The following is a 25932-nucleotide window of genomic DNA, read 5'->3' as shown; positions in this document are numbered from 1 at the left end:
TGGTTGTTCACACCCACCAACAAGATACATTTGAAATGATCACTGAGCACATTTGTTGGAGTGAGATGCACTGTTTGACAATGGAAACATCATGTGAATGAAAAAGGGAATACCTGGAAAAAACCGACGATTGTTGTTCCGAGGGTTGAGTCAACAGAAACGTGGAAAAGTGGTTTTTTGTCTGGAGCTGTCAAATAACAATTATTTTCTAAAAAAAAAAGCGAACGGAATAAGTTTTGTCTGGGGTATAACGATTGAATTTTTGAATTGTTAACACATATTACAGATAAAAAGAATGTCTCCTAAACCAACAAAAAAGGCCTCTTAAAATCGCCTCTTGCATATTATCGTATTTTTAATAAACAAAAGTTGGAACGAGTAGGCAATAAGCACAGGTAGACAATGATTTCACAATAACCGAAAACTTCAAGTTTTTATAGAATTATCAGTAGTTGTAGGTCGCATTAAATAGCAAAGATTTAATGCGACCTACAACTACTATTATCAATACAAATTTGAAATTTAATTTTAAAAATTTCCCCGTGATATATATATTTTTTCAAACAATTTGGAAACGTGAGAAAAACATTTATTTAAATAAAAAAATATATATTTTCCTCTTCCCTGATTCATAATTCATATTTGAATCATTTCAATTTTTACAAAAGTCAAGAAACACCTGTCCAAATGGAAGCTATCTTGAAATCAATAATGTTACTCAAGTATCTTCAATTCATCATCATTTTTTGTAGTGGACTTTGCATGGCTTTGGTAATTTGTGTGAGTTTTACTTAATTTCAGCATTGCAGGTTTAGCATTGCATATTTTGAATATCTAGGTATTTGAAATTAAAAACGTTGCGTGGACGGTTTGAGTTCTATTTTCAGATAATTGCGGGAAGCTTGTCATTAAAAAAGCTCCCGCGCAGGGACCTTGGGAGCATTTGATTATATGATAAGCCAAAAAAAGGTTGTTGAGAAACTTAAATTATATATGAAAATACTTTCATAATTAATGTATTTTCTCTTTAGTCTTGCTTCCATCCACTCAATTTTAACTGCTTATATTGGACCTTTTTGGTTAAAAAAAAAGGTAAATTTTGAAATATTTTCAGACAAAGGCAAAATCTGGAAAAGGAACGAATACAGCGAAAAGCAGCGGTGGCAATAATGGGACAAATCTGAATGCCAAAAGATCTAACACTACTCAAGGTTTGTTTGAAGTTTCACGATTATTCAAATTCAAAAATATTCAGATGATGTCAAATTCAATTTGAATATCAAAAACACGGAGCAAAAGCGGGATGAGTTTGATGATGACGAAGAGAATCCACTCGCAAAGATTCCGACAAAGGCAAGATTGCCGAAGAAGGTTAGTGGGTTACTGTAGGGGGTGCTCCTTTGAAGCTGAACTATTTGAAAACAAGGATTTAGTGGTACTGTACCGTATTTTTTCCGAAATGTTTTCAACTTGCGATTAAATCTCAACATATCTTCAGGATACTCTGTCAAAAACATCTTCGAACTCAAAAATGGATCGTGAAGCTTCATATTTTGCGCCAAACGAAAAGCAGACTGGAAAATCCTGTTATGTAAATTCAATTCTCCAAATTAAAAACTAAAAATTACTTTTAGATGAGTACCGCCATGTCGACAACCAAGACCACAACCTGATCTCCACTGAGCTACAAATTAACCTGTTCTTCTAGATTATAAATTTTGACGCTTTGTTTTGTTTTGTTAACACATCTGTTAAAGTCAAAGTTTTTTTCGTGAAGAGTTGAAGTTGGTATGATTTAGAAAAAAAGAAATATAAAGTACATGAAAAAAAGGAAAAAAGAGTTAAAGAAAGAAATATGTATGCGAAATGAATGGAGAAATGAGGAGAAGAAACCCATACCGGAGGTACGAAAGGATGATATTCTGAAGAAAATGAAGGAAAAGGGGTTGAACATGGAAATGGAAAGGATTAACAATAATAGAAAAATATATGTTTAAGATTTTTCTGAAGGAGATCTCACTAGAAACAAAAAAAGGGGAATTCTTTAAATTTCAAAGAAACCGAAGAAATCACAAGTTCGTAAGAGGTGGTGACTTTCAGAGACAGCTCTGAAAAGTTTTGTGAATATAATTGGGGGATGATGGGAACCCGTAGATCATAAGTGTGTGAGAGAAAGATGAAGAGACATGTTTTAAGGTGGGGAAGGAAAGAATCAAGAGAAAAACGATTAAAGCAGTTCATCGCCAGACACCGGTGTCAACTCGTTTGGTGAAGTTCGAACAATAACTGGTGGTGCTGCAGCAGGTAGAGGAGGCGCTTCTTGATGGTTCTTTTCATCGTCTGACACCTCATCACGGCTCACGTCTGGGCTAGATTTCCTGATTCCGAACCAGCGCGCAAGCTTGTCAAGGCGGCCTTCCTGGAAAACTTATGAACGATGATTTGTGTTTTCCGATGAACGAAAAATTTGGAATCACCTAATTAATTATAAATTTTTAAAGGTTTTAAAATAGTGAGACAACTCTAACTCTTCACTTATTGATTCCGAATAATGATGTTAAAACCCCAAGATTTTTTTTCGGCTCGAAATTGAATTTTCGCGCCGATGACGCCATGTGTCGATTTACATGATTTTTTAAATTTTTTATTTCATGGCGACTTTGGTTTTTCAACGAGTTTTCTTCATTTTCGTCGGTTTTGGAAGAAACAAATTTCTGGTCAATTGAACATTTTATTATCATAAAACTCGCAAAATTAAAAAAAAATTCTGACGAAAATCCGAAAACAAAATCACGGAATGTTTTTTGATTTTTTCACAGATATTCGGAATCAGAGGGAAAATATTTTCCAGATTTCGGTACTTCCTTCGTCTTTAACACTTTTATTTCAATATTTCTGGGATTACCTTCAAAGTATCAACATCGCTTAACGTGTGTCGTCTGGCAGGATCACGGGAACCGAGTTTAGTTCTTAATCGAATCTTTTGACTTCTGCTCATTGGTTGATGTGACTGTCCGGATGATGAAGTGGCATGGAGTTGAGCTGGAGAAATTGCAAGATTCGAGGGACGGGAAGCAGGAGAGGTGGATGGATTTCTGGCACAAGGTGAGGGATCACTGCAAATAATTCTATCTTATTTAACTGATATATCATTCAAAAGAACTTACCTAGAAGCATAGTCGGAGCTTGAGTTAGGTTGATCAGCACAAGCAACAGCCAATGGTGGATTTGTACTAAGTGGAGCAGAACTTGTCGTCGAATAATCAGAAGTACATGACAGAGCATCGGTGAGATCTTTGGTTGGAGAATATGTCTGAAATTTCATTTTTCTACAAAAAATTCAAGTGAATGTATACGAAATTCGAAATCTCGTCAAACTTTTGTAACGACACTTGGTGAAAAAAATTCAATTTCAATACTTTACTCACTTTCAATAATTCGCCACTTCTCAGCTCTTTTGTGTCGTGCCAACTTTGCTTTTTCTGCATTCTTCGGATTTTTTCTCTCGTCTCCTCGCTGAGCACTTCAAAAGCAGGACTACTTGCCAAATGTAGATGTTGTGAATGATTAGCAAGTGCATCAATTGCAGCTTTCTCAGCATCAGCGGTCGTGGTTGCTGCTGCCGCGGCTCCAGCTGCACCGGCAATGAAGATTCGTCGAGCTGAGTACATTTCCTCTTGTCGTTTCCGTCGTGCAGCTTCTTTGGCTTCATCGTCATCATATCCGGATGATCCAAGAATAGGCTCAGTTCTAGATGTATCTGGAAGGCTTCCAAGAGAGCTTTCGAGTGAAGGACTCTGATCCAATCGAGTTGAAGATGCTCCATCAGCTGAACCAGACGTCATTTGTGGTGATACAGTCTGTCTAGATTCGATTTCAGCATCAATATCTCTTTCTTGATAGTTTCCACAAAATGCACTCTCGACACTGGCAGCTGATGTATTGGAAGGTGTTGGTTGTGTCCATCCACGTGGATTTACAGCTGCTGGAGCAGTCGATTCAATCTTTAACTTCGATTTCGATTTGTCCCGTCGTGAATTCCTTCGGAGCATATTTTTGATTTTTTGTCCTTTACCCTCATTCATCATTGCTGCTGCCTGATCTTCATTGGCTTTACGTATTAAATTATGCATATCATTGAACGATGCAGCAGATACTCCTGTTGGTACTCCTACACCATAACCACCTGGTTCCAGTGGATTTTGCCCATCTGCAGGATGTTGTTCGGGTACAGCGTCTTCTGTTGTCGAGCTTTCATCGAACATCCATAGATTCTGAAAAAAAACACACTTTTTTGGTGTGCCTCCAGATTTTTTATATGTAAGCTAAATTTTTGGTATTTTTTAATCCTTTAAACCGAAATCGTTGAAAATAAATTTTAAAGCATACATTTTTTGCAACGAAAAAACCTGCGGATACGCCAAATTAAAACGCTCAGCCCCAAACGTCGGGCCTCGTTAGGTATTAGAGGCAAAACCCTAACATAAAAATTAAACAAAAGACGAATAGTGTTTGAAATCGACGATAAAAAATTGAAAACCTTAGAATTTCTGGTTTTGCCGATTATTCCTAACAATTTTTTAAAAATTTTATCGAACAAAAATCGTTAAATTTATTTTTTTAGATTTAAAACAAATTAATTAATTAAAAAATATTAGAAGCTAAAAACTTACGTAATGAATCAAAGTTTCAATGATTTTACACTGATCACTCATATGTGTAACCATTGTTGCCATATTATCATCTGACGGTCTGACGATTGAAGGTCCAAACATCAGTGCCAAGTTTCGACATTCCATTTTATTGACATCGCTGTGCTTGGTGATTTCAGAAAGATGCACAATCAAGAATCGAAGAGTATCGTAATGAGGACGTGGAAGCTTTCGAAGCAAGTTTCTCAGTTTATGAAGACGATTGTGATGTGTTGAAATACGATTCGCATCGATGAAAAATGGGTAAAGCTTATCAGTAAGCAGCGGTTCAGGTAATTTCCGTAGGAACATTTTTAAAAGCGATGAAACAACATTAACATCTCTCCAACGTGGATCTAGTGATTCAACTTTTGATAAATCTACACTATCGAATCCTCGATTAGATAATGATTCTTTGAGTGCGTTGACTGCTGCAGTATTACCCGGAATACGATAAATACCCACTGTATCCATTCCATATGTTTCAATGACACATACACATGCTTGAACAATCATTGGAACATGATCTTCACAACTTCCCGTCGGACAATCTGCTATTCGAACACCAAGAACAGGCTGTGGAGCACCAGCGGCTCCCTGTTGCTGACTTCCAGATGAACTTCCACTACTTCCTCCACCACTTCCTTGCTTCGCCGCTTTCGATTTTTTCCATTTCCTTCCTGATTTGGGCGTTGTTGCTGTTGCCGTCGGAGCTTCCCCATTCTCAATATCTCGACTTGGACCAGCTTGTGATGAGTGATGATGGAATGATGATGAAGTTGTTGCCATTGTTTGGCTTGAAGAAGGTACTGTAGACGGATCTGTTTCCATTTTCTTATTAGCCGTTGGGGACTGTAGTTGGGAGTTTTTCGCGATATATCTGAAAAAAGTAAAAATGAGAATGACGATTTTTTTAAACTAAATTATTTTAAAAATTATTTTTTAACATTGGAGTAGCAAAATCTGGGAATATTCAAATTTCAAATTAAATTTCGGGGAATTTTTTAATGAAACTTTTTCACATATATATTTTGAATAGGGAAAAATTTGGAGCCATTTAAAAATATTTTCCAGATTTCGCTACTTTAATTATTTAAAAATAAAATTTTAAAAAGGATTTATAATGTTTCCAGTCCGATGAGGTGTCAGTGCATATAAAGAGGTATAGAAAAATCGGAAATGGAAAAGAAGAGAGATGGATGGCACTTTCTCTCTCTATCTCTCTCTCTCTCTCTCTCTCTCTCTCTCTCTCTCTCTCTCTCTCTTTCTCTCTCTCTTTCTGTCAAGTTTGAGCACCTGCTAAAGCTTCATTGCTCAGTGAGCGTCATGATTCGTGGAGGTTAACAAAAGGCGGATTAACAGAACAATAAGGTTTTACAGAAGCGTTATAATTTGGACATTTTCGGAAATATGAAGAAATTATGGTAAGTTTTAATTACATTTATTTAATGGAAATATAAAAAAAAATTTCCATTAGTGCTTCCGTTTTAATTTCACTGGATATTTTTAGTTTTTTGGAAAATGAATTTCAGAAACCGAAAAAATTGAAAATTTTGAAAACTATTTTGTTCGAGTAAAGCAGAAACTTGAAATGAATAGAAAATGGAAAAGTCGAAAAATAAGTTGGAAAATGTGGAAGTTCCGAAAAATAATAACCTATTCAACCCAACAGCATCTGTTTTTTGTGTGTCTTCTCCAAAAGTTTGTTCAACCGTGAAATTTTTGGGTGGAAACTTGCAGAAAATACAATGAAAATTTTGTTAAAACTCGTAATCTTAATTTGTTTTTTTTTCTTTTTTTGAAAAACTTTGTTCAAAAAATCTTAACTCACCGATGCATAATCAGACGATTCTTGGCGTTTTCTGTCGTCGACGAAGCAGTCGTGGACAGCCCTCCAAAACTCTTCGACGTCGGCAGATCTGGAAAATTGGCATTTTTAATATGATATTTGGATTTTAATCCTTTTATAATATCCTTATATATACTCAAAATGGTCCCAAAATGCCGAATTTCCTAATAAGACTACTTAAAAAAATGTTCCTTCAACTTTTATGGCGGTTCAAAATTTCGACAAAAAAAAACCAAATTTGGCTGAAATCTGAAGTTTCGCACATTAGTTCTACTCGTAGCTGCAGGAGTAATTTTTTTGAATTAATAACTTTTATTTCACATCTTGGTCATTTATATTAGTTGATTTTGGCAATTTTTAAGGCCCTCAATTTTGGTATATTGTACCTAAATCAATTAATTAATGCAATATAGGATTAAAAAAAAAACCATACTCCAGCAACTGCAACAAAGAGAAGTGTGCGAAATTTTAGATTTTAGAATATTTAGATTTTTTTTGGAAATTTTTGAAACTGTCGGAAAATCAAAAATAAATAAAAAATGTTTAGAAAATTAACAAGCTATTTCAAAATTATATCAAATTTCGGTTATTTTTTGATAAGAAAAAAAACATAATTTATTTCAAAAAAAAGAAGAAAACGCCCAAAATTTAAGGAATTTTTCCGGAGAATGGAAAACTCAAAAATCTGAACTATTTAATTTTCCAAAAAAAACAACCAAAAAAGGGTAAAAAAGAAACATACGTGAAACAATTCCAGCGCTTAATTCATTGACTGTTTGCTGATGTTTTTGATTGGTTTGTTGTTGCTGTTGTTGTTGTAGTGTATGCTGTGAATTCAGAAATTCAGATGTCGTAGCTGTCGAGCATGACGACGAAGCCAACGATGCGATCTATAATTAACCGTAAATTTGAGTGGTCGGATTGATGGAGATGGGTTCAATGTATTATTATTATTATAACTATTATGGAATAATTTCAACAACACCGTCGAACAAAAAGAAATAGGTGTCCTTGAAAATGAGAATACACGGAGCGAAGAGCGATTGAAGTGAAAAGTGTGGAAGGACGGAAGAGGAGCGATGCAAAAAAAGAGTGGAAAATAGAGAGAAGAAAAGGTGTATGTATGTGTGCTTCCGTTACCCCACAATGCCTATTATTATCCTTTTCTCGTTTTCTCTCTTCCTCACTCCCTTTTTGTGCGGGAGCTCCTGGGCGACGCCTGTATGGAATGGTGAAATAGACAAAAATTTTGGTTCTTGTTTGCTCATGTTCGAAAAACTCTCAGTAGTAATAGTAGAAGTGAAGAAACAAATCAGAGGCCAACTTGGATCAGAATCTTCTTTTTTCTGAATGAGAAGACAGAAACGATAATAGTTGCCGAATAGTTGTCTAACAAATCTAATTAGCCACAATTTTAAATTTTTCGCCGAATTGATTGACTGCGACTTCAAAGTTCTACATTGAAAATTTCAAAATATGGAGCTTCAGAACTTGGCACATGATCTTCCGAACCGGTTGTCACGACAACAATGTTCGAAAAGGTGAGGAAGCTTTTGGGAAGGGAAAAGGGGAAACGGAGGGGCAGAGAGAGTATGTTACCTTGGTCACGCTTCAGTGCTCACTTATTGGTGGGGTCGTCACACCGCAGTCACCGCGCACACGCCGCCGTGCACTAGGCACTAGGCACTTTTACTAATGGGGAAGAGATGATGATGAAGATGTGGAATAGAGATGAGAATGATGAAAAGGAAGAGGAAGGGTAGATTAGGACGGATTGGTTTTGTTGAAAAACGAGGAAAAACTCATCTCGCGAAAGATTTATGAGAAAAAAAATCCAATTTTCACTGAGAATTTTTGAAATTGAATTTAAAATTTTATCAGTACTGTTTTATCATTCACATGCACCTGCCACGCTTAAAATATGTCAAAGGCAACCATTTGTAGATTGAGAAAACAAAAAAAAGAATGTACAACATTTTCGTTTATTTTGAATTCCAATAAACCCGTCATGGTTGCCGAAATAATTACTTCTTGGAAGTTTGGCACCTAGATTTCAAGAAAAAAGTGAGAATCGGAAACTGGCGAGAGGCCAAGGAAAGTGGACGCGAGACGAGACGGAAAAAAGAAAACGAATTGCCTCCTTCTTCGTCTTCTTTTTCTTTACTCCGTCCGCCTACATGTAAACAGAATTAGAGCCGGATAAACGACAACGACGACAGCGACGACGGAGGAGACGAAGAAGAAGATGCTGCTGCTGACCAAGAAAAAAAATGGGGGGATAGGGATGAAAAAGAAGTGGGGATCTTCATCCTATCCTATCCATTGTTTTTTGCTTTCTTTTCTTCCTGCAAATCTATGCAGTAGTAGTGGTCGAGATTATTCTAATTATTCCATCGAATCCCAATTCAGTGTAGAGCTTCCATGGAATTCGGCATTGCTTCTATGTATTTGGGCTAAAGGCTTTCTGGGCGGTGGATGGTGTTGAGCTAAAAAGAATGTATGAGCCAAAGGAAGAAGAAGAGGCTGTCATCATTCTGTTTCGAGCTCTCCTCGTTTGCTCCTCTCAATGCTCAGAGCCAAAAATGAGAGAAAGAGAAAAAGCAAGGAAAGAGAAAAAGAAAACAGTTGCCAAAAAAGGAGCAGCAAAAGATAGAAACAAGAGGGGCTCGGGGCGACTGCAAAGACGATGTAGAAGAGGGGCAGTATGGAACAAATAACCGCAGGCCATCGCCGGGTCCTCTTTTCTACGGGCTTCACTCTTCACTGACTAATAGGCATGAAAAAAGAAAAATGAGAACGAGAAAAAAACAGAAAGGAAAACAGTCCAATTATTCCGAAAATGTGTAGTGAAAAGAGAAACGAGTAACCTGAGATCTTGACTTTTCCTTCTTTTTTCTTCTCTCTCTCTTTCTTCATAAATCCTCTCGACTTTGTGATGCATCTCTCTCTCTCTCTAGCTGCTTGTTAACTACTATAGATGTTGATGAGCCATTGCATATTTGAGATCACATTGCTTGGCTATTTGAAACTCTATGCATGTGACCTGGATATTCTACAGTAATCCGAGATTCGCGCCAAATCGGGATTTATTCTTAGAATTTTTGAAGAGGGTACGATTGCAAAGGTTGTCGTGAAATAAGTGCAGCATTCGAGGAGAGAGGATAATCTCGTTAAAATTAGACTGAATTACTGTGAGAGGCTCGGACAGAAATTTTTTCAAAGAATTTTCTTCAAAAATCCAAAACGTTAAGCAGCTGATTTCAATAAAATTGGAGAAAATAGAAAACGAGAACAGGAAAGTTAGAAAGAGCATTAGTGGTGGTGGTAGAATGAAATAAGTGTGGCGGAAAGAAATTCATTCATTCATCATCCATTCCTCTTCTTCTAGTGTCCGCATTGCTTGTAAATTGATACTTGCCGTCTGTTGTCGCAAATCAAGTCAAGAAGAAAATAAAGAATGAAGAGAAAACACGGGGCACACACAAGCTGGCGCTAAGATTTGGTCTATGGGATTATTTTATCTCGTAGATCTTAACTCGAGTTATGCCGCTGTACCCATGACAGGAAAAAACGTCATGATGAATAACTGAGTGGAACCAAACCAAGAAAAAAACGAGAAGTGAACGAAGTAGAAGATGAGCATGAAGAAGGGGGAAAAAGCAAGGAAATGAGATTTCTTCGCTTTTTCCTCTTTTTCCTTCTCCATCTCTACAACTGCCAACAACACGACGACGCAGCTGACAAACAATCTTTTGGTTCACAGTGGCTTCAACAGATTCCAGAAAGCTCTTCCGCGCGGAGAAAGATAGTCTGAATGAAGGTCTTGATGACGAGGAGGTCTGAGAAGGAAAAGCTGAAGAAGACATCGTTGTCTTTGAAAAGAAAACAGAAAAACGAAGAAGAGCACATCTCTTTCTCTCTCTCTCTCATCCTTTGCTTCTTTCAGCGCGAATTAATTAAAAAGAAACACACACACACGCACGATGTCTGCGTCTGCATTTTCTTACTACCGCCAAGGAAGAAGACGTCGACGAAGATGCTTCTCGTGGTAGAAAGTTGGCCGAATAAGAGAAATAGAGCTGCTCTATGAGGCTCCTCTTTAGATGCTGATGCCTCCGACGACGACTAACTTAATCCGTTTTCATATACCACCCCACACTATCTCTTCCTCTTCTACTACTGCCCAATGCCACATACACACACAACTCGGCGAGCCCTCTCCGAATCAGACGCTTTCAGGCTTTGCTCTCTCTCTGTGTCAGTTGAGCAGGCGAGCGTCTCTTTCCGGCTCACTTCGCGTGTATGTGCTCTGTGGCCAAAACTTTCTATGGCGAGGAAAGAAGGATGAAAAAAGAAAAAAGCTTTGCTATTTTTCAGTACTTTTTTGCACAACAATTTTGGAAAACTGGATAAAGATTCATAATCAGAACTATTTTGCCAAATTAATCGTGTAAAAAGTGGATGAAAAATTTTTGGAATACTTTTACTAGACTTTTTAAATTTTTACTTTAATTTTTCCCACTTTTGAATTAAAAACATACCGATTGTGAATTGTGAAGTAACGCCGAACTGTTAGAAACGGCATTGTTGTTATGCCTGCCAGTTGTAGACAATTCATTCTCATCAACACTGCTTCCAGTTGCTATTCCATCTTCTGAGCTCGACTGGAGTACCGAGATCCACGAAAGCATTTCTGATTCGGTATTCAATTCGATCAGATGCTCACTTCTGTTTTGTGTGACAATTCGAACGACATGGCGTTGCTTCGAAAAAGACGATGATAGCCAGTCATATGCGATATCGACGATTGCATTACATACATCTACTCGAGTGTGACTACCGAGCTCGATTGTCTGAAATGTTTTTGTTTTCAATTGGGGAACTGTTATTGAGAAAAGGGGGTTTTATTATAAAATACTATCACAGATTAGTAAATATTTTTTTCTAACACAACGTTGTTTTTCTTAATTTTCCTGACTCTTTCAGAAATTCCTAAAAATACATTTTTATTCGAATTCAATTGCGACTTTCTAGGCAATAAATATTTTGGAAAACTTTAATGAAAAATATTGATAATTAAATTATTAAAGAATTTTTAATTAAAAACTCACTTTTTCTGTTGTATAAGCAGGTGATTCGACACAAAGATATAGGCTTCGCCTGCACAAAACCGCCCATCGATCTTCCCAATTATTTCGTTTTCCTGATTTTCCGAGTGCAATTTCCTGATGCTTAACCCATGTCTGACGAGCGACTCCGTCTCGTTGAAGAATTGTACCGGGAAGTGCGAATCGACTCGCTGGAAGTGATGTTCGTGATCGCTTCATTCTCGATTTCTTGTGCTCACCGGAACCATCGGATGTTTTCTGTAATTCATTTTTGATATATTTCAACCAGGGTTGTCGTTTTTTTTGGTATTTTTTAAAAACTGGATTTTTTGGTTTTTTTTTTTGGGACCAAAAAACAATGTTTTTGCGCCCGGTTTCGACAAAAAATGTTCTTAATAAAAAGTTTTTCAAAAATTATGTTTCAGTTGGTATGACGATTTCTCCAAATATTGAATAAAATATAGTGATAGAATATAAAAAAAAAATTCTGAAAATATCTTTTATTTTATTCAAAAAATGAATTTTATTGTTAATTTTCTACACAATTTTTTTCCGGAAAATTGAAAAATTTCGTTTTCCAATTTTTTGACAAATCGGCTGGAAAAATTGAAAAAATGCTGAAAAACTGTAGAAAAAAGATTGCATTAATTTTTTAAACTTTTTTTAAAATTAAAATTTTAAAATTAACTTTTTTTGAAAATATTTTTGAAATTTAAAAAAAAAATGTTTTTAAGTTTTTTTTTTAATTTAAATTTTTTTAAAGTAAAAAACGTTATTCCCCTTTTTCGACTTTCTGATATTTCGAACAATTTTTCGATTTTTGAAAAATATCTTGAAACTTTGATTTATTTTCTCTTTTTGTTAGAAGAAAAATATGTTTTTCAACATAAAAAAAAATTTACTTTCAAAAAAATTGAATAACCAGTTTTTGAAAATTTTCTAAAAACTCACACTTGAATTGAACAACGCAATAAATCGTTGAAGGCGATGAGTTGCCGGTGGATGTGGAGCATTCAGACTTCTAGACGTTTGTTGTCCTGAATTTGAAGTAGTAGTTGTTGTTGCTGAGGATGCTCCGCCACTTCTCATTTCCATGGAAATAGTGGATCCCATCAATGAGGATGGCAACTCGCGACCCGATGTGGTAGTGTCGTGTGAAATGGAAGACGATTCTGAAATAATTGAGATGAATGATTTATTGGTAGTGGTCATAAATGTCACTGAAAAGTCAACAAAAGAAAGAAACTCACGTTCATTTGCTATAATTGAGGAAGAAAGAACATCTTCGTTCATTGATGCCGACGTCGCCAGTACGTATGATTTGGGTCTGGCGCGACGTATCATCTTCATTGCTTCTGGAAATTAATTGTTTTATTTGGAATAATCATTATTATTAGATTAGAAAGAAAACATGGGTGTGTTCTCTCTGATTACAATAGAGTAACACATAAAATGAAAGGATAAAATGCCAGTTTGGTCAGTGAACCAACTAGAAAATCAATTAAATAGGAAGAATGCTTTTTCATTTTATTTTTTCTAAATTTGGAGTTTTTTTCCATAAAACTTCGCCAGAAAATAAAAATGTGCTAGCAAAGATATACAAGATATTTCGATGAATATCTTGAATCATTAAATTTTGCGCCCGGTCTCAACACGACAAATTTTTTGTTAAATTTGAAAAGGTGCGTCTTTAAAGAGTACTGTAGCTTCAAACTCTGGAATTTTCATTGATAGTTTTTTTTCGCGTTTTTTTTTGATAAATGAATAAATTTTCATAAAATAAATATGAAAAATTGATTTAAAAAATGCCACAGAGTCTGAGATAACAGTACTATTTATAGGCGCATACATTTTTAAATTTATTAAAATTATTTCATTTCGAGATCGGGTACCACCGTATTTTTGACGTGTAAAAAAATACGAATCAATACTAAAAATTTTATAGTAAAAGCCTAAAAATATATAAGAATTCACACGATATATATCCTAAATCTAAGGGAATATAAGCAATAAGCTGGAGGGAAATGTTAATTTATGCAAATTCATTCAATTAACTAAAAGAAAGAATTTTCGTCCGAGTAGCGTTCTGAGAGAAGGCGGCATGATTGATGGGTTTAGGAACCCAGGATAAGTCAAATAAAATTGAAAGAAATAATCTTATTAGAAATATTTTGTAAATATAAAGTTCTTGAAGAAGTTGGCAAAATAAAAAAAGGAAGTCGAATAGTTTTGTTAACTTCTAACTCTAATCATAAACTTGTTCAGAAAAATAAGATTGATTGCTTGACCAGTTTAGACTTGCTGGGGCTCTCAGTGACCGAGATATGGACCAATTGAGAGACAGTGCGCCAATCATGGAGACACATTAGACATTAAGAGACAGGTGAGGAAGGTGAGGAAGGTTAGAAGACGGTAAACACACACAGAGACTGCTGCATACACATAGTAACCTCTCCCTTCTATGGTGAAATACCTCCTCGTTTTTCTTTTAAAAGTGTGTGTTTTATGTTTGTGCATGACACAAAGGTGGGGAACACCTGCTCTTCCGCAAATTATGTGATTTTAGGTTGAATGAGAAAAACAATGAAAAGCTTCTCGTCACAGAAAACAACAATTAATCTAATTGAAATATGTGTCGTGAATGAACGCATCGCACTTTAGAGTATCGTCAACTTGAAGTTAGAATAAAAAAGTTTCAAAGTAATTTTGAAACCTTACATCTCTCTCAAAAGTCTGTGTCATTCGGAAGAAATACAGCTAATATGAATTTTTAGACCTACAGTAAATTCTTGAAATTTATTTTCTACAGTAGCCTGCCTGAAAAAAACCTAAACGCTAGAATATAGAACCACACAAAAATGATTTCTATTGAATACCAGTGTGCGGAGGGGGATGCAATTTCTTTTTTATGTTGTCTGAAACAAGAGCCATCTGAATACAAATAGAGAAATGGGGGGAAAGAGTCATTTTATGTGGGAGGATGAAGAGGAAGAGGAAGCACAGGAAAAAGAAACTCGATATTTAAAACATGCATATGGAGCAGATTCGACAACGACAAAACGAAGACACGTCCCAGGGGCAAGAGATCGAATATTTCATATTCAATTCATTTTTTTTCAAAGTTACAAAAAATGATCAACGTAGAATCTGCGAACTTGCTGATTATAGATAAATCTTGGACAAACAAAAATTTGCAGAATTCTCGTCGAAATTTTAAAATTGCTTAGTGATAAATGTCCCACGCTGGCACATAGAAAATGTCCCCTGAAGAGACGTTGCGACAACGTCCACTTTCCTTCTTTTAGTCAAAAGCTCATTCATGGATGAAAAGGTGTCATGAATAGGCAAGAGGTGAAGGGTGGGGGTGTCGACAGGAGAGCACGAGCAGCACCTGAGAAGCTGAGAAAACTGGGTCCCGGACAGCACACGAAGTGGCGTGACACTGACAGCAGAAGAGGAAAAGGACTATTATCGAGGTTGTCCACCTTTCTTTAGGATAGCCTCCATTTTCAAAGTAGAGAATATTACTCTGAAGTATAAAGGGGAGTAGTCTAAAGAATGCAAACAAATCATTTAGGATTCGGATTTTTCAGTTACAAAAATAAATGTGTATTAATAATTATTCAAAAAAAATCTGGAAAAAAGACCCACGATATAACAAACTAAAATGAAAATGCTCACAGTTTCTTTTAAAGAATATCTCAAAAGAAAAGAAAAACGTGAGGGTGATGGGGCGGATGAGCAGACACAAGGACCAACTTATCAAAATGACTGATAGTTATGTTTCTGTTGCTGCTTTTACTAGTGTTGCAATGGAGAACAAGTGACAAGTTTTGAAATTGTATGAGTATTTGGTTCAACCCCAGCACATATTTTATTCTCTCTACTCAAATTCTGAAGGCGTCAAAAGTCACGCAATAAAGGTAAGTAGATGACGTGGGGAAGAGTGAAGAACCTACTGAATGAACAACAGGGTCCAAAGTGATTCTGTCCGAGTTGATGGTGGTTTGTGACGCACATTACATGGTGTTTACACAACCTTCCATCTCTCTGGAAAAAAAAACAGAGGAGGTGGTGGCGGAAGAAGAAAATGACAAAGAGCATCCATGTATGATGGGCGTGATGACGCAGTGAAAATTCCTAAACTTTTCTATTAAACAAAGCGTCACTTGAGGGATAATTGAAATTCTAATTTAATATTAGACTAGCAAGGTAACAGAAAAACTACTTCAGAAGTAGAATTACCATCAAAGAAAGAAGAAACGAACACTCGAATCGGACCAAACGGAATCTCCGCTCTCTTCCTCTCGACAAGTGTTTCTCGAGAATCATCATTGTCGACGTCGCCATTACAAGAGAAACACAACCATGGTCTCTACGGGTAGCAATTAACCTTTGCGTGTGTAGGGGTGAGTGTTGGCTAATCACCTTATTCGGCCTTTTACCGACACGACACTGTCTTCTTTCCTTGCGGGAAGCCGCGTCGCATAAGCATTCTGTGGAGATGAAAACAAAAATGAGAACCGAATCACCTTTGTCTTCTGCGACGAATTTATGTGCCGAAGGTGTCAGAATGATTTGCAATGAAAACTTCCATCTGTTAAAATAAATTGATAACTTCTGATTGATTCACATGTGATATTGAATCTTTTTGAGAGAAAGATAACGTGCAAGTGTATGTACGTCTCACAAAAAACGGCCGGCTTGACACCAAAAAAAGATGAGATGAAGTGTCATAAACGGCGGTGCGGCAACTTGGACATTGATCCAATGAGACTACTCTCCTGCTTCGTTTTTTTTTCATAATCATCATTAGAAATAGAGCAAACAAACAGCTATTGAGTGGGAGGACTTCAGGATGAGTAAAATTAGCATCGTTCCGAAGAATGAAAAATAACGAAAACGGATAAGAAGAGGGGAGGTGAACGGAAGCTGGTGGGGAGGCGTATTTCTAGAATTAAATATGACAGGAATATACTAAAACCTTATTTATGAAGTTCAAGTCGTGGGGTTCAATTCTCCCGGTACCTGTCTGAAAAATAATCAGACGCGATTAATAACAGAAAGGCTGCTGACGAATGAGAAGTATTGGTAAGTTAGCGATTAGTAGATACCAATCTAATACGTATTTTTATGTATTTTGCCGATTCGAACAACGGGATAGCGAAGAAAGAAAAAGCGTTATGAAGCCAGAATGTACGAACGTGAATGCCAACTACTACAGCAAATTAGCAGTTAGTTCCTTTTCTTTTAGATATTGGTGGCGAGGAAAGAGCGAAAGAGTAAGTCGGTCAATTTGTCCTTTTCGCACATCTATTATGGAATAAGTTGTTCTTCTCCTCCCCTCCATTCTGCTTCTCTATTCCACACAAGTGAACCGGTTCATGTTCTGTAGAAGAGGCTTGTGTTGGTGTAGTTGAGAGATGATCCCAAAATGAAGGAAAGTGGAATGAATGAAGAGAGAGAGAGAGAGAGAAGCAGAGAGAGAGAAGCAGAGAGAGAGAGTGAACTAGTGGCAGAATAAGGGCAGAATAAGAGCATTGTTTATTCTACGTCCTCCTTTTACTCACACGTCAATTTGGTTTAGAAATGAAGCTCGTTTTGTGTGGGAGTCAAGAGAGATGAGGAGTTCAAGCATAGCAAATGAAACAGCTCGTAATAGTAAGATTTTTCCTAAAAATGAGGGTGGCACTCCAGAATGGTTTTGCAAAACACTGAAAACCCTTACTTCATCTGAAAATAAGTTTTATTCTAGTTGGAACAATTGCAAAAAAATTTCAAAAATTGCATGAAAGTTGGAAATTACAGGAAAAAATTTTTAATTTTTTTTCAGACAATTTTTGAGCACTTTTTCAATTGTTTCAATTGGAATAAAATGTATTTTCAAATAAAAAGTATTTATTATGTTCAATTACTAAATTTTATTTCAAAAAATTGGAAGAACTTGCCACACTAATATTTTAATAAAAATTGCTTTAATTTGATTATTAAAAACATAATTCAAGCCTAAAATTTTCTGGCAAAACATTTTGAAAACTTTGTTCTACTTCCTGTATACCTTGAAATTATATTCCAAAACTACTAAGTAATATGTATACATTTCCATTGTCCTTAAGGACTTTCAAGGGTCTTCAACCACCCACCATTATGATTCGAATCTACTGACGAATTCGACGACGTCTGTCTCGACGTGGTCGCTGCCACTGATCCTGCTGCTGCTGCCGCCACCGCCGTAGAGGATGCTTCACCGGAAGTAGAAATAGAGGATGTTGAAGAAGTTGTGAACACAGGACCAGCTACTGTAGTTGGAGAAGACGTCAATCCGTCGTCACGGGAATTTTTGCGGGAAGACGAGGACGATGTGCCTAAATTCAAACGTGAAAACTGAGAAAGGAACAAAAACTGTGAGTAAACTAATAAAAAAGTGTGTGGTTATGAAAATTCATTTTCCTAACCTGGTTTCATAAGAAGTGATACAATACTACTGAAACGTCTCATCGCTTCCATCAGAACTCTTCTAGTTGTGATAAAACACTCAATATTATTTTTGTTATAGACTATCTAATATTCAGAAGAATTGAATCGAATACACCAACAGCAGTTGACTGCTGTGGCAGTAACACGTTTAGGCGCAAAACCTGTGGGGATTATTTTCAGCGAGAGTCGTTGGTATTCTCGATTTTATGTGTAAAAAGAAGTATTATTTGAATTATTCATAGATGAATTGAATTTTGATTATCAAATCATTGATGGTCGGAGTGTTTACTCAGTTTTCAACAAAAAAAACGCAATGGAGTTACTTGTTTTATGAAAAGGCGAACAACTATTCGAATATATGAGAAGTGTTATAATTTATTTTCTTTTACGATGCCATCTTCCAATTGTAAAATTAAAATGTCACATTCAATTATTAACGAATGGCAAAACTCTAAACTCGCCAGATGCTTCTCAAATTCGAAGATTTGGAATTATAAGTTAAAATCAAGAAGTGTGGATAATTACTTCAAAGAATTCAAGTGATTTACAAAACTTTTCATACATCAAAAACGAAATTTTTCAAAAATCTCGAATTTGTATTGCAGGGAGAAAAGTGACGTCACCAGGAGCTACTTTAAAAGCGATAAAACGTCAGAATGTGAGCCTCGTTGCCTATTGGTAGACAACAAGATTGTGATCTCGATTGAAAAGGAATGCATGTCGAGTTACGTCCTCTTGGGAGACGTTAAGAATTAGAATTTTATTGACTAAGTGAGACATATCTAAAATATAATATATTCTATCCAAAATTGCACGAGAAAAGGATCAATCTTGATAAAAACGAGAGAAAAAATTGCTGGTGAGTGAAAACAAAATGTGGAGATAGGTTTTGGTGTCTCCTTCAATATCTCCCAGAGTGTGTGGCAACTTTGTTGTCGAAGAGTCAAGTCTCCTGTTGAGCAAGCGTTTCCCTCAACTCTCATTGCTCATCAAAAAAGACAACGACTGGATAAAAAAGACAACTGTTGTCGTCGTCGTCGTCAGGTTCTTATCTCTCTTCTCAAGGCTTATCATTATCATGATCTTTTTTCAAGTTAAGCTTTTGGAAAACTAGACAGAGCTGGCTGTAAGGAATTTGATAGAAAAACAAAAAGAGAGGTCACACCAACTAGAATAGCAATTCAAGCTTCAAATATTGAAATGGAGTACAATAGTTGGTGTACCTGAGGAAATCACGAATGAAGCTTTCATTTGAGCATTATCAGTTGACCAGGAAGATGGGAAATTTTGGAAAATAGTAAATGGAGAAATGGTAGAAAAAAAGATGAAAGAGAGTCAGAGTAAACTTTACTCATTTTCAAGTACCTTTTTCTATCTTAATATCTCTGCCTTCTTCACCATCTCTTCACTTTGAGAACCGAACGATTTGATCACCGATTCGATAAATTGGATAAACCTTGAAAGTTTCGTTGATTAGAGTTCGCAGTTAAAAATGGAATCTTCACAACATTATTAAATATATAGGAGATGCATAGCTATGAGAATTCATATATTTAAAAAGTGTCAAAAAATTATTGAACTCGAACAGAGGAAGAAATCATCATCAGACGCAAGCAGAAATGAGCTTGGCATATGGTCATCAATGATGGGAACCTAGAGGACGAGATAGCTTCAGATACTAATTTTCTGCCACTTGTTGTGTCATAGGAGGTAAGCATCTTTCCCAGAGTTAAACCCATCAAATGTCATGTTTTCTAATACACAATTGAATTAGCAGAGATGATGAAAAACTATGTTCTCTCTCTCTCTCTCTCTCTCAATAAGCGTTTTTCTAAGTTTAGATATCTAAACGGTTTAAAAATATATCAATCAATAAAAGGAAGCTAACAAGCTAAATTAGGATTCGAACAGACTAATTTGCAATATGCAATAGATTTTTAAAATACTAATTCGTAGTCCTTCCGAAAATCTTCTCTCGTGCCTATAAGATGTGCTCATCGGCTCTTGTGTCCCAGAGCATCTTTATTTTATCGTCATAGCCACAAATCGGTGCATAAAATTGCTCTCATTCGCATGTCTTGAGCTATCATCGTCTTCTTAGCTTTTAAAAACTTCCGAAAAATAGATTTTAAAAATCATTTTCACAAACCTTTTTCAACTTTTCTTCTCCGTCGCCTCTTCAGAAAATGTTCATGACAGTAGTTAAAAAGTATTGGATAATAATCCGCGGTCATCATTTCAAGCTTTTCAGGTTATTGATGTGCGGAATACTGGTAAAACATACATCAATAATAAATGAAAAGCAGGTAGGCCGGTGATGAAAGAGAGCCAGAGAAGGTGCTGATAAGAACAAACAGAGACACACAGAAGTGAGGGAGCACCTGTGTTGTGTTACTGCTGCATTTGTCTCTTTTTTCGGCTTTTTCAACAACACATACCGCCTCAAAAACCGTGTGTGTTTGTATGATTTGATACAATAGACGAAAAACGAAAGAAGAACGTGGCGTTCTGTTGAAATCGAAAAGTCGGAACGCTTTGGATGTGAAAATGGTAGAGATTGGCAAGAAGAGAGAGAGAGAGATGGAGAATCCACAGAAATAAAGATATGGGAACGGAAAAGAGTCGTTACTGTCCGTCAAGGTAAGGTGGCAGCGGCATTGGTGGTCGGACGAAAAAAAGACGATTAACTCTTATGTGTTCCAATGCCAATGAGAAATTTAAATACGGGAACGCTGATAAATTCCTTCAAAAATTATATTCGACAGTTCTGATTGACTGGTAGAAGCCAATGGTGAAACAAATCTTTTTTGAGTCGATCCGAAAAACAAGGAATTCTCGAAGGACTTTATTTCTAAACAGTTGTTTCGTAGGCTTTAATTAAAGCGGCTCTATTACAAATGTTAGACATCCGGTATCACAATTAATCGTAAATACATTGACCCATTTCCCATAGTCAAAATCTTATCAACTTTAGACAGATTAAACTATTTTGTCACTTGAAAACCATTTCTCGTTCTCTATTTTCACCATCTCAAGAGAAAAAACCGAAAGATTGTTTGTGATTGTGCTCAACACATTGAATCGCCCACCCGCCGCTAAAGAGTGCATATATCATTGATATATAGGTGAAAAGTCGCGAAAAGAAATTTCAAACTATATTTGCAATTTGGATAAGAAATTCTCAAAATCTTGAGAGGTTTCCCTGAAAGTTTTCACTAAAAACCATAGATCTATATGTCTAAAAATTGAAAAAGAACAAAAGTTAAACTCTATAAGAAAACAATCCATTGTTTAGAACAACAATACTCTCTTGTTGGCAGTAAAGTTTCTCATATATGTCATGCATACAATAGCTCCTCAACCCATATAAAAGTGAAAATACTCAGAGACACAGAGGGAAATGAATCATAAAACAGTCGTGTAACGCCATCTCGTTTGGCGGCGGCAACGGCATCGAGATGATCGGTTGGTTATGTATTCAAAAAAAGGCAAAAGGCAAATGTTTTCTATACAAAAGAACGGAGAAAATTGCAATTTCGGTACTTTTTAGATGTTGTTCTGTCTATGTTTCAAAGTACGGGAGTGGAATAAAATATTGTTATCTTTGTTGAAATTTTACAAATAAATGCTAGTTTTCAATTTAAAAAAAATTTTCAAATATTTCGGGCACAAGTTGCCAGTGCTCAAGTTTGTCAAATGTTAAATGACCACATACACACTTACACAAACTGAATGAGAAATACGAAGACAGTGAGAAAGGAGAATAAGAAATCAAAAGAAAGGAGAGGCGCGAAAATTGAAATACAAACAGCCGGCAGCAGTGGCTGCTGGCCACCGATCGGTCGGTCATTTCATCGAACCGAATCGGCACAGAAACGGAAACGGAAGAGGCGACACACGAGGAGGGCAAACGGGGGCAAATGTTTTTTGAGGAAAATAAAAACTAACCATTCTCAGCAGTCGCTTCATTGGAATCTCCAACTCGTGCAGTTCCCATTCGCAGCTTTTCGAAATCGAGTCCACCTAAGCTGCGACTGAAAATAAATGCATAGTTGATGGGAACTGTCTTTTTCATCTTTTTGCAAAAAAATATAGCAAAGTCTCACCTAGATTGTCGGTTTCTCAACGAAGCATTTCGGTTTCTACTCCTCCTTATTGGTGTCTCGCTTATTTCTTGCGTTTCTTCTGGATCATCATGGCCTGTATCCTCGGAAGGATCCTCTTTTGACGTGGCAGAGACTGTTTGATCTTCTTCAGTATTTGTTCCGCCACCATTGCTTTCAATTGACGTACCTGAAAAAAACGATCATCAGATTCTTGTAATTAATTGTACTTTAAAAAATATTTTTAAATATAATGGAAAAGAAACCATACTAAATTTTGAAGTTCTAAAAGATCGCGTTAAATGAGAAGAATTTTACTTACTTTCTTTCAATGGATGCCTCTGCATTGCAGCCATAAAACTTGCTTGTCTAGGCGTGTTACGGGATAAAGCACTTCCAGATATTTTATCAGAGTCTTCATTATTCAATTGTTGATTCTCCGTATCCAATGATACTTTGGAAGTGGATATCTAAAAAAATTATAAAAAAATATAAAACGTGAAAATTATATGAGAAATCTCACATCATCACTAATAGGTGCAAGTCCAGCAGTTGGAGCATGACGCTGGGTAATCGGTACCGCCACAACTGATAATCCTCCAACGATCGGAGAGCTCGCTCCACTTCCATGTCTATTCTCCAAATCACGGAAATATGCAGCCGGTGAGAGTGCTCCGCGAGCTAATGGACGTGAACTTTTCAACCATCCTGCTTGCAATGATGGACGATGTTCCGAGTTTGTAACTTGCCAAGTTGACACCGAGCGACCAACATTTCTAAACGTAGAAATTATAATTTTTGTGAGAAGCTTAAAAATAATTTTTAAATAAGCGATAAAAGTGGGAAAAGTTTGTTTCAAATAGTGGTGCACATCAAGGATGTCGGTTTTCCAATTTGAATTTATTGTTAACTTTTTGATCATTATTTTCGATTTTTCGATTTTCCGGAAAATCGAAATGGTTTTGTTTTTCTTGCCGAAAAATATTAAAAAAAAAAAAATTTTATGAAAAAAAAAATGTTAGAATTTTAACAGAGAAAATAGGAATTCGCTCTTTCTTAAATCACAATTTTGTAGTGATTTTCTGATTGAAAATACGTTTCTTTTTTTGTATTTTAGGGATCACAACGACACAAGGCAGAATGAATACATACCCATATTCAGGTGGTTCTCTGCGAATTCCAGTTGTGGCAATTGTATTGGTTGATCCGTTTCCAGTTAATGGTGACGCTGTATTGCAATACAATTGATCATATTTGGGAAGAGTTGAAGAAGACGAAACAAGTTGACTTCCATACAGACGCGTTGGACGATGACGATCTTGCCAAGACCCGTAAATTGCATTTCGTGCTGAAAATTCTATTAAAAGATTAGAACATCCAATTTTCCTTTAATAACTTGTTCAGATGCAATATTTCTCAAATTTTTCTATAAAAACCGCAGCCGGTAACAAAGTGACAGACGTGTTATTTAGATTGAAAGAGTCTTTAAGGACTACTGTAGTTGGGCGGTAATTTGACAATTTTTTTAATTGCCAAAAAAATTTAAATTCTCAGAATGAAATATGAAAATCTCAGGATTCTTCTTTGGGCGCAAGGGTGTCGACTTTTCACAATCATCGAAAAAATTGATTTCTGATTTTAAGAAAAATCGAATAATTGCAGTTTTTTTTTTAAATTCAAACCGATATTTCAAAAAAAAATATTAAAAATAAAATTGTTCTTTTTTATTTACAAACAAAAAAACAAAAATTGATTTTAAAAATTGAATTTTATTGTTAATCTTCTAAACATTTTTTATTCGATTGTTCGTTTTTGATCGGCTCTGAAAAAAATTCGATGGCACCTTTGGTTAGTAAGGAAAAAAATTAAATTTCTTCGACAAAAAACACGTGTAGAAATTATGTTTTGCTGATTTTTTTCTTCAAGATTTTATGAATTTTAAAAAATATATGTTGACATATTTTTCAATAATTTTAAAGATTTACACTTATGAAACATTCGAAAATATCTCGCAACAAAAAATACTTGGGAACTACAGTACTCCTCAAAGGCGCACACTCGCTTGCTTTCAAGAACATCGGAAACTTTGAGACGGTGTACCGTATTTTTTTGGAGCGAAAATAGAAAAATTTTGCATCTGAGTAATAAATATTCCTTACCTGATGGAACTTGTGATGATACATCCACAATATTTGTCGTATTTGCTTTTCTTCTCAACTGTGGCTGATATTGCTGTTGATGTCCATTTGGTGGCATCGCTGACATTCTTGGACGCATCTCACCGAGCAATGCCGAGATTCGAGCATTCTGAAATTACAAATAATTTACTGTTCCAACGAAAAGAAAAAGAATACTAGAGAACGGGGCGGGACAATTGAAATTTATCAAGCTACCGTATTCCGTATTTATTTTTCACCAATTTCGGCTTTTCTCATCGTACAGCACATAAAATCGGATAAAAGAAAATGGGTAATCGGAAAGAAGCAGGAAAGCGCGGAGCCGATTTTATGAAAGATGCAAACGAGGAGAAAAGCCGTGATTCTGACTGCACTGAATCCAATTCTTTATGGCGAAAAAAGGAGAAAATGGTTAATCATTCTGCTTTTTCTACTACCAATTTTACTTAAATAGCTTTCAGAATAGAACGCTAATGGAATCAGGAATTTTTTTTCCATTTTCTGTTTCTTACATTTTACAGTTAATTCTACGAGTAGCGTCAGCTAAACGTCTGTAAAAAGTAAAATTGTCAGAATTAATTTAACAGAGCTCGAAATAGTTATTAGCATTTTTGGTAAATCTTTTTAATACGATATTCCAAACAAGGATGTCGTTTTTTCGATTCTTACTAAAATCGAAAAAATTTTTTTCTTATATCTCGAAAAATAGCTCAATATTTTGGTCATTTTCCCTTTGTTTTAAAGAAAATTGCATGATTTTTTTTAAATCAACATGCACAAAGTATTTTTTTTTTAATTTAATTTTATTGTTAATTTGCTACAAAAAATTGGAAAATTTTCGCTTTTTAATTTTCGATTTTTTTTCTAGATTTCTCGAACCTTGCTAATAATTATTTCAATTCTGTTGTATTTCTTTTCTCAACAAAAATATTTAATTTGAACAAAATGTAATTTATTCCACCAACCTGAGCTAAATCTTCGTTACTCTGCTGCTTAAGTTGATGCTCACTACGTGCTGCTCGAAGAGCCCAACTGCCGAATGCTCCGTCGACAATGTCTCCTCCTATCACCGACGCACGCTCCGCCTTGACATGGAGCCGTCGATGGTGCTCCTCCATCGAGCCGAAACTCTTCTTTCCTTGTTTCTTCTGTTGTTCGTTATGTTTGACGTGTTTGACGTCGTGTGCCGTCTGACGCACACTATTATTATCTGAAAATTGTATTTTTTGTTAGAAGAGAGTAATATAGAGTTTTGAGGAACAACAATTTTATAAGCAATAAATATTCTTGAGAAAGCAAAAGAAAAGCGATCCGAAAAGCATCGTCCAAAATTTTTGGAGGAAATGGAGAAAGTGTAGCAGAGGAATGGGAAACAAAGGAAATATATTATGCATGTTCACAAAGAAATGACCTCGGAGCAGTAGCAATTGAACCCAGAATCCAATTAGAAATATTTTCGTTCCATGATAAACCAAAAACATATATTTTTGAGCTTCTGATAATTCGAAGGTTTGTCTGGCGCGTTCT

General features: G+C 35.8%; 2 protein-coding genes and 6 non-coding genes across 13 annotated transcripts; 7 read left to right on the top strand and 1 right to left on the bottom strand.

The window, feature by feature from the left end:
* Window positions 1–646: 646 nt before the first annotated feature.
* ZC21.8 (uncharacterized protein) lies at window positions 647–1729 on the top strand. The gene is made up of 5 exons (NM_066478.4): window positions 647–780; window positions 1115–1211; window positions 1256–1371; window positions 1499–1591; window positions 1635–1729. Exons 1-5 carry the CDS (start codon window positions 688–690, stop codon window positions 1671–1673), a joined length of 438 nt encoding a protein of 145 aa, NP_498879.2. The 5' UTR covers window positions 647–687; the 3' UTR covers window positions 1674–1729.
* On the bottom strand, window positions 1717–25625 carry pac-1 (the record flags this gene model as incomplete). 6 transcript variants are annotated; one of them, NM_001306728.4, is made up of 19 exons in its annotated part: window positions 1717–2427; window positions 2906–3116; window positions 3168–3313; window positions 3429–4274; window positions 4674–5571; window positions 6523–6610; window positions 7283–7430; window positions 11082–11393; window positions 11652–11906; window positions 12600–12820; window positions 12899–13003; window positions 17792–18013; window positions 22074–22159; window positions 22232–22418; window positions 22551–22698; window positions 22752–23004; window positions 23381–23576; window positions 24388–24535; window positions 25371–25625. In NM_001306728.4, 19 exons carry the CDS (start codon window positions 25521–25523, stop codon window positions 2359–2361), a joined length of 4692 nt encoding a protein of 1563 aa, NP_001293657.1. The 6 variants fall into 6 exon arrangements, with proteins under 6 accessions (NP_001293657.1, NP_001129833.1, NP_498877.4 ...); NM_001136361.5 differs by having other exon boundaries at window positions 1752–2419; window positions 25371–25615; NM_066476.7 differs by having other exon boundaries at window positions 1754–2419; window positions 22548–22698; window positions 25371–25523.
* Window positions 10154–10293, top strand: C04D8.2. Its single transcript, NR_052539.1, has one exon. It is a non-coding gene; the product is annotated as an Unclassified non-coding RNA C04D8.2 (non-coding RNA).
* C04D8.4 lies at window positions 10755–10896 on the top strand. Its single transcript, NR_052538.1, has one exon. It is a non-coding gene; the product is annotated as an Unclassified non-coding RNA C04D8.4 (non-coding RNA).
* C04D8.5 lies at window positions 13641–13790 on the top strand. The gene has a single exon (NR_052537.1). It is a non-coding gene; the product is annotated as an Unclassified non-coding RNA C04D8.5 (non-coding RNA).
* On the top strand, window positions 13938–14087 carry C04D8.3. Its single transcript, NR_052536.1, has one exon. It is a non-coding gene; the product is annotated as an Unclassified non-coding RNA C04D8.3 (non-coding RNA).
* On the top strand, window positions 19046–19128 carry F42H10.13. Its single transcript, NR_131445.1, has one exon. It is a non-coding gene; the product is annotated as an Unclassified non-coding RNA F42H10.13 (non-coding RNA).
* F42H10.9 lies at window positions 21464–21680 on the top strand. Its single transcript, NR_131444.1, has one exon. It is a non-coding gene; the product is annotated as an Unclassified non-coding RNA F42H10.9 (non-coding RNA).
* Window positions 25626–25932: the final 307 nt, after the last annotated feature.

This window comes from Caenorhabditis elegans, chromosome III, assembly GCF_000002985.6.
Source record: "Caenorhabditis elegans chromosome III".
Taxonomy (NCBI): Eukaryota; Metazoa; Nematoda; class Chromadorea; order Rhabditida; family Rhabditidae; genus Caenorhabditis; species Caenorhabditis elegans.
Note: the sequence above shows the minus strand (reverse complement) of the source record. Positions and strands in the feature narration are given on the sequence as shown.